We start from the raw sequence: 8,119 nt of genomic DNA, 5'->3' as shown, positions 1-8,119 counted from the left end.
ATTGATATCATGAGATGAAAAAGTTTGTGTAAAAATATTGAAATATTTTAAAATAATAATTTCTTGTATCGTGATATTGTCTCTGATCAGCTTATTTTGAATTTGTTCTTTGGAATGACTAGACAAAAACAATAGTAATGTCCTGGAGGGTGTCACACTTTGTACACATAGAAACATTAGTATTCGAACAATGTAAGTTAAATTGACTACAAAAAACATTTAAAGTGTAGTCGTATAAATTAGCAATTATTATATCTGCTATAGATACGTTAATTTTGTCTTTTCTCTAACTCTTCTTTTTAAATCGAAGTGAAATATTCGTGGTAATTCTTACTTTACAACTTACTAAAAAAAATTTCGCGTATTGTGTGAAGGTGGATTTTGTTTTTTTGTACAGTGAGAGCTGTGAGTTTTTCCAGTTTTTCAAAGACAAAAGATCATTTGAATCTTTTAAATCTTATATAATTTTATACGTTAAAAGTGTAAAAAATATATATTTTGAAAAATTGTTAAGAAAATCGACTTACTCAAATCGATCCAGTTTGCAAACACAACTTGAGCTCTGAAACAAAGAAAACTTAGAACAGCCACAAGTAACAGGTGAGCCCAAAAGACATAACTTTTTGGTTTTCGAAGAACCGGAATGATTTGATTATATTTCTCTCTTTATTTTTTAAAGTTTTATCAAAAATATGCAAGATATAGAAGAATCTTCTATGGAAAATATTGTATCCATATTAATGGTGGATGACAGCAGTCTCTACTATATTCTATCCTTCTTAAATCTCCGGGAACTAATTGTAGTTGAATCTGTTTGTGAGAGATTTAAAGGAATATCTGAAATGATTTACAAAACTTACAAAATTTTGGATTTTGATGCAATGACCCGTAACTATGGCAAATTTCGATTGGAGGAGGGAAAAGAAATTGCATACCGTGTAGGGTCTAATATTCAAACTTTGATAGCGTCGCGTGATTCATTCAAAACCATGAGTTACAAGGATGTTTTCAGTGTGATACAAAATTGTAAAAATCTGCACAGTATTTATCTAGATGGCTTCGATATCAATGAAGAATCAGAATATACAATCGCAAATTTAGCTGTGGCTTTTAAAAGAGTGAAAGTTGCGAAATTATCACGATGTAATCTCACTGATGAGATATTAATGTCTCTTTTCAAAATGGAAGACATTGAGGTATTGGATTTAACTCGAAATTACTATTTAAAAGGAGAATTCTTGCCAAATCTGAAAAAAATTAAGGAAATTAATTTGAACTGGTGCTTTCAGTTGAATGTTGAACTTCTCAAGCAATTTTGTACAGAAAACCCTCTTCTGAGAAGTTTGAACATTGACTATTGCTATCAAATTGATCAGTCAAGCATTCAAGCTATAAGAACTAACTTGAAGAATTTGGAAAGTCTTGTTCTTTTTGATAGCTATGTGAACGTTTCGGATGTGGACTATTGTATTCTTGCAGATATGCCGAAAATGAAGCATTTGGGTATCAGCTTTACAAGCAACTACAGTTCAATGGGCATTTTTCTCAATGAAATATCAATGCGCAATCGATTGCAATCATTGAACATTTCTCTTGACCTCAATTATCAAATGGATTTAACAAAGATCGCAATGAATATGGAGGAGGTTATTAGAAATTTAACTAATCTACAGGTATTGAAAATAAATAATATGGATAGTTTTGATGACAGCACACTAGATTGCATTAATTGCTCTAAAACACTGAAGGAGGTACACATTGCTCGCTCTGGTATTACATCTTTTGGGCTAGAGCAATTAATTAAGGAATGCAAATTAATTAAGTATATTGACGTATCTGACTGTAAACACTTGCATGGAAATTTCATTGAAAGGATTGTTGATCATCTGGATGGAAGATCCCATGTTTTAGTGATTAATGTCACGGGGACAAGAATTAGACGAGAAAATTATGAAGATATTCTTCGTGGGAAGAAAATGAAATTAGTTGAATTATTTTAACATAATTTTCCACATGAAAATCTATAGAAAATTAAAAAAAAATAGTTTGTGTGAAATAATTAAACGAATTAAACTTTAATTTACTCAGAAAATCACCGACAGACTTATTGATCAGTCCGGTTAGACAGAAAAAAATCTATATTTATACATTTTCCAGTTCATCCAAAGTTTGGTCCAATCTCAAATCTTTGATAACAATAAATAAAAGAATAAAAGAAATAGAAGAAGTTGTAGCATCTCTTAGTACAAGCCGGTACAAAAAATGGGACTTTTCGGATTTTTCAATGGGATGCGCGGAATTTGTCATTGGAAGTCCACGGAAAATTCAGCAGAAGTTACTTGTTGTTTATAGCGTTGTGTGTGCGTGTGACGATAGATCAAAGAGGAAGAAGAAATCGGATTCTTATCATTTTTTTCTGGCTGTGATTGATTTTTTTCTCTCCTCCTACAACAAAAATCTCCACGATGCGTGAAGGAATTGTGAGTGAAAAATCGTCCTTTAGTGTTTGGAAAGTCCTGGGATGGATGTGCCTACCCTTGCCGTACTTCATTTACCAAATAATCCTCCGGATGAGGGAGCATAAGCAGCGAGAGACGCTCAATGGGAAGGTATTGATGCATGAGATTTTCCCAAATTTGTTTTCTTTATCAGCTGTGTTTGCCTTCTTATCAGGTTGTCCTTATCACGGGAGCAAGTTCCGGACTTGGTGAGAGCCTCGCACATGCCTTCTACACAGCTGGATGTAGAGTTGTACTCGCTTCAAGGCGCAAAGATGAGTTGGAGCGCGTACGGAGTGATTTGCTTGAGTGCTATTCAACTAATCCAACGCATCCACCGGTAGTGATGCCCCTGGATCTCACGGATGTCAATGGACTGCAGGAGAAAGTGGCGGAAATTCTCAAGATCTACGGTCATATTGACGTTCTTGTGAACAATGGTGGGATCAGTGTACGTTCTGATGCTCTCTCCTTGGACATCAGTGTGGACATTAAAGTGATGCTGGTGAATTATTTTGGATCTGTGGCTCTCACAAAGGCCATTCTGCCGCACATGATACAACGCCGGGAGGGACGAATTGTCTTTGTGTCCAGTGTTCAAGGAAAATTCGCAATCCCACAGAGATCTGCCTATGCCGCCAGCAAACACGCTCTTCAGGCTTTTGCAGATTCCCTTCGGGCTGAAGTGGCAGAGCACAATATTGGTGTGACTGTGGTCAGTCCGGGGTACATCAACACAGCCATGTCGATCAATGCACTCACCGGAAGTGGAGCAAGCTATGGAAAAATGGATGCTGCCACATCCGCAGGAGCTAATCCAGACGATATGGCCATGGAAATCCTTCGGTGCGTTCTCAGGGATGCCAAAGATGTCGTTCTGGCACCCATAACACCGCGTATTGCGTACTTTTTGCGATATCTCTGCCCACCCCTGTATTTCTGGATCATGGCCAGGAGGGCCCTAAAACTTGCAGCTGAATCGAACTCCAAAAGTCAGGAAGTTCAGTGATTTTATTCAATTCTCTTAACTCTCTTTATATAATATTTCTGCTATATAATGTTATATATTTTACTCTCAAAGTAAAGGTTGTGTATGGGTTCTCATTTTCTTGCATTTTCATAGTTTTCCCTGTACCACGTTACGGAGGCCTGAATAGCTTCATCAAATGGGGTAAATTGGAAATCAGGCAGCAGCCCTCTTAATTTCCTGTTTGAAGCTGTTTTCTTGAACTGCCCATCCGCTTTTGTTGTGTCAAATTCAATTTTTCCCCGAAAATCAAAAGCTTTCGCAATGGATTTGGCTACATCACTTATGGAGACCTCATCCTCCTCGTCTACGGATAAGATGAGTGGGTCAACGCTTTCGTAGTGATCCAGTGTCCATAGAAAGAGTCGTGCGAGGTCCAAGGAGTAGATAAATTGCCTTAATGGCTTCCCTGTGCCAAAGACAGTGAAGATTTTCTCCTCTTCCGGAATGTCGGGATTTCGGATTACTTCATAGAGGCGATGAATCATTCCCGGAATAACGTGACTTACGCCCGGCTTGAAATTATCATGCGGACCAAAGACATTGCAGGGTATGACGGAGGTGAAGGTGTGCCCAAATTGGTCGTGATACGCACGATTGGTAATATCAATCAACCTCTTGGCGTAGCTGTAGCCGTAATTGGAATCATGCGGTGGCCCATTGTGCACCATTGTCTCATCAATGGGGTACGTTGTTTTGTCCGGGAAGATGCACGTTGAGAGGCATGACACTACCTTCTTAACGTTGAATTCGTGACAAAGCGCCAGGACATTGTCGTTTATCTGCATATTCTTTCTCTGAAAACATCAAATAACATCCTCAACAACAACTTTATCATCCAAAAGATTCTGTGGAAATTACCAGAAAATCCAAATTGTTATTCATATTGTGGAAAAGCCCACCAACCATTGCAGCCAAGTGGATGACGTGGGTTGGCCTGAATTCATCAAACAACCTCCGAGTGTCGCTGAGGCTCCTACAAAAGAATGCTATGAAGTCCGGAAAGCCAATAACCCTCTTCCAACTTAGCTCAAACTTACGTTAAATCGCAGCATTTGGAACTCAGAAACAGGAAATTATCCTCAGAATCCTTTCCTTTTACGATGCTCTCAATGGCTTTCCCAACCAGCCCAGTGCCACCAGTTACAAGGATATTTCGCTTCATTCTTCACACAGACTACTTCCTGATATTTTCAACTTCCTTCAGCACCACAAATACGGGCACGTCATCAAAGAAAAATTGAGTAATTTTGGGAATTTGCCTAGCGGTGCACTTGTGTTGTTTTTGTTTACTTTTGCAAACTGTCGACTGCATCTGTTGTCTATGTAACTTCCATTCATGATGCAGATACGGAATTCGCTGAAGCAACTGACGATGTGGCAGCTTTGAATTCTTGAAAAAGTTAAATTTTGTAACGGTTATAACGATATTGCAATTTAGTTAAATAACAGATTCAGAAAGTTTTTTTTAGAAAAGTTAAATAGAAAGCTCTGATTAAAAAAAAATTACCTAAAAATAAGGAATGAAGAGTAAAAGAGAACTGATCTTTAATATTTTTATATTTTTTTGGGTGTTTAATGTAAGGGAGACCGAGGTAAAAAAAACGTCAATTTGCATAAATTCTTATCTGCAGGATTTCCCAATTGCTAAAGGAAAAGTATCGGAAAACGAGTTTTTCTCAATACGCAAAAGTTTGCGAAATGGGCCTAAAAATTATTTTCTTTTTTAACTACCAAAGTACCTCGAAAAGTGATCCTCCAAATTACAAGTCAAATTAGAGGTTGGTAGGACTTCTCGCGATAATTTTTACAGATTTTTCTATTTATAAATTGGAAGAAATTGACATTTGAAATTTTTCCACAGACCTATTTTACCCCGGCCTCCCCTACATATTTTGATAAATTGATTCTAAGGGCGAATTTTGGTACAAGAAAGAAAAAAATTGAAAATTCATTAATTGTTCTCACGATAGACAAATGTGAAAGGATTAGGTTGATTTTCCCTTTTAATAAATAAATTATTTTTTTTCTGAAAACTGACTAAATTATCCCAAACATTCCTATTTGAAAAAAAAGAAAGGAAAATTTTTACTCAACAGTTCAGAACTAAATGATCCACTCTTCTTCTGTTCAAAGAAAATTTTCATAAAGATGTTTAGGAAGATTTTATGCTAACATTGCTTTTTTATGTAAAGTAACAATGTATATAGAGGGAAAACTATTAAATACATTCACTCCCACTTATTGAAATCAATTACTTTCGTTTTTTTACATTTTATTTCATTCATTTTTTTTTGTAGTGAAAGTAATTCTTTAGACATACATTTTGTGAAGAAAGATTTTTATAGATACAAATGAATGATGATTTATTTGAAAAGGGAGATTTTTAAGCATTGAAAATGCAAGAAAACGTCCACATAAGAGTACTATATTTGCATTGAAGTGCGATATTGCGACAAAAGGCCATACGTTTCTCTCCAAATCAGGAAAGTCAATCAGCAGAGTCAATATGCTATGGTTATAAAATGCGCCAAAGAGACCAAAGTTATAGAAGAATGATTAACAAATCGTCTTCATTGCAAATCATCATGAGTAAGGCCTCATAAAATCTATGCTACATGCAAATGTCGAATCCCTCGGAGCGATTTTTCTCTCTACAATCGTTAAATAAATATGTGAGGCGAATGTGTGTTATAAATAAAGCACGAGACTCCTAATTATTTCAATATTCCTCCGTGTCTTCTTTGTCAATTCTCCCACAAGACACGTGTGTTGTGGGACTTTCTTCATCGTATCCAACAATTGATTTTTTATTTATGTAATAGATGAGAATTTCAAAAGTGTTTGAAGAGGAAATTTTCTTATTAAGAGCTTTTTTTACTTAATGGTAAATTGAGTATAAATTAGGCTGTGTATCAAAGCATCTTATATGATATTTTCTCAGCAATTACTTACACCAAATAACATTAGATTAAAACATTAGATTAACCCTATGTTCTCCGTATACATAACTATGTGTGGTATAGGGTGAAAAAGGAAGCAGATGTCCCGTATGATTTATAAAGTAAAATTAAATTTGCATTTAACACCAAAATCCGCCACCGTTCCTGGCATACCTTCCTTGATATCCATTAAAATCCAGCATTTCTCCCCAAAAAATAAAACAATGGAGGATAAGAAAAATAACAATACCATCGTTGTGGCGATTAAATAGGATGGAGAATGAAGATAAAATAGACACAACATTTAAAATTTAAATAAGTGTAACAGTGTCTATGGCCGAGAGCAAAAATTCTTCATTTGCCACACAAAAAGAAGGCATAGCACAAGGGTGAAAAAAGGAAGGTAAGAAAACATCTCGTGATTGATCAGTTCTCGTATCTTTTCAATCTGACAGAATTTTTCATATAAATTTCTTTTTCTCCCGCCATTCCTCCGCCGCCACATGGCCTGTGTGCATGATTTTTTTTTGTTAACCATGAGGCACAAATTAAATTAGAGGTGATTTAATTCAGAAAGGAACACTAAACGAGGTACATACATTAAATCACCTGCTCCTGCTGAATTTATACAAAATAACAATTTACCTACTTTTGCAGTAATAAATTGTCATGCTAAAATGAGATCTTTTCATATTTGGTAAATTAATGACAAAGAAATAATTCCGATCCGGGTTTAGATTGTTAGAAGGATGCTAAAGATGTTAAATTAGGCCTGAACCCGACTGAATCGTGAGATATTAATAATTTGATCAATTTATATATTTAATTGAGCCTCAAAAAAATTTATTTCTCTACTTACCCATTGGTAGTCTATTGTAATTGATTGGAATCAATTAGGAGGATCTTGTGGATTGGGGATTCTCGTACTCTAAATTTACTTCATGCCTATAGGTACTTAACCTTTAATCCGGGTTTCGATGTTTTGCCCTATTTTGTGTACCGATGTTTTATTATGTGTTTTGTATTAAGATTGGTCAACAAGGGGTGTCGAACTGTCGAATATTTTGATCTTTTTAGTGGTCAAAATAATCCGAATATTTCTTTTAAGATAATCGAAACTGAATAACTTTTTTGATTTTAATTTACTATTCTTCTTTGGCTTGAATTTACTATTTTTTTGCTTAAATTTACTACTTTTTAGACTTCTAGTTCTTAATATAAGCCTCTATTACTTTTTATATTCCCACCTTAACCTTTAGGTCTTCAGGTCATGAGACCTATAAGAGCCTCTTTATTACTAAGAACGAAGCAGTTTTTAAACTTAAATTTATTAACTTTAGATTTTAATTTAAAATTTTTAAAGACTTGAATTTACTACTTTTTAGATTTTATTTTACCAAATTTCATGCTTGAATTTACTACTTTTATTTATTTTTTTTACTTTTTAGGCTTTTGGTCCTTAATGTATTTCTTATGATTAAAAACTAATAAGTATTTATCTACCGAATATTTTGATTTCCTTTGCGAACCATCTGAATAATATTTACCGAAGATTTGAATATTTTTATATAGATAAACACCCCTTGTTGGATAATAACGAAAGTAGCATTACTCTAGCTATTCTAGTGTGTTCTTAAGAAATTCTAAATACA

The 8,119-nt window shown here is 34.8% G+C and overlaps 2 protein-coding genes across 2 annotated transcripts; one reads left to right on the top strand and one right to left on the bottom strand.

The window, feature by feature from the left end:
- Nucleotides 1-2,356: 2,356 nt before the first annotated feature.
- On the top strand, nt 2,357-3,602 carry LOC129791941 (dehydrogenase/reductase SDR family protein 7-like). The gene is made up of 2 exons (XM_055830620.1): nt 2,357-2,609; nt 2,674-3,602. Exons 1-2 carry the CDS (start codon nt 2,466-2,468, stop codon nt 3,505-3,507), a joined length of 978 nt encoding a protein of 325 aa, XP_055686595.1. The 5' UTR covers nt 2,357-2,465; the 3' UTR covers nt 3,508-3,602.
- On the bottom strand, nt 3,492-4,864 carry LOC129791942 (probable GDP-L-fucose synthase). The gene is made up of 3 exons (XM_055830621.1): nt 4,566-4,864; nt 4,387-4,501; nt 3,492-4,322 (listed from the first exon to the last, which is right to left on the bottom strand). Exons 1-3 carry the CDS (start codon nt 4,688-4,690, stop codon nt 3,600-3,602), a joined length of 963 nt encoding a protein of 320 aa, XP_055686596.1. The 5' UTR covers nt 4,691-4,864; the 3' UTR covers nt 3,492-3,599.
- Between the last annotated feature and the right edge of the window lie 3,255 nt (nt 4,865-8,119).

The sequence above is a fragment of the Lutzomyia longipalpis genome, chromosome 3 (genome assembly GCF_024334085.1).
Source record: "Lutzomyia longipalpis isolate SR_M1_2022 chromosome 3, ASM2433408v1".
Classification (NCBI taxonomy): domain Eukaryota; kingdom Metazoa; phylum Arthropoda; class Insecta; order Diptera; family Psychodidae; genus Lutzomyia; species Lutzomyia longipalpis.
This window is presented reverse-complemented; position numbering and strand designations above follow the sequence as displayed.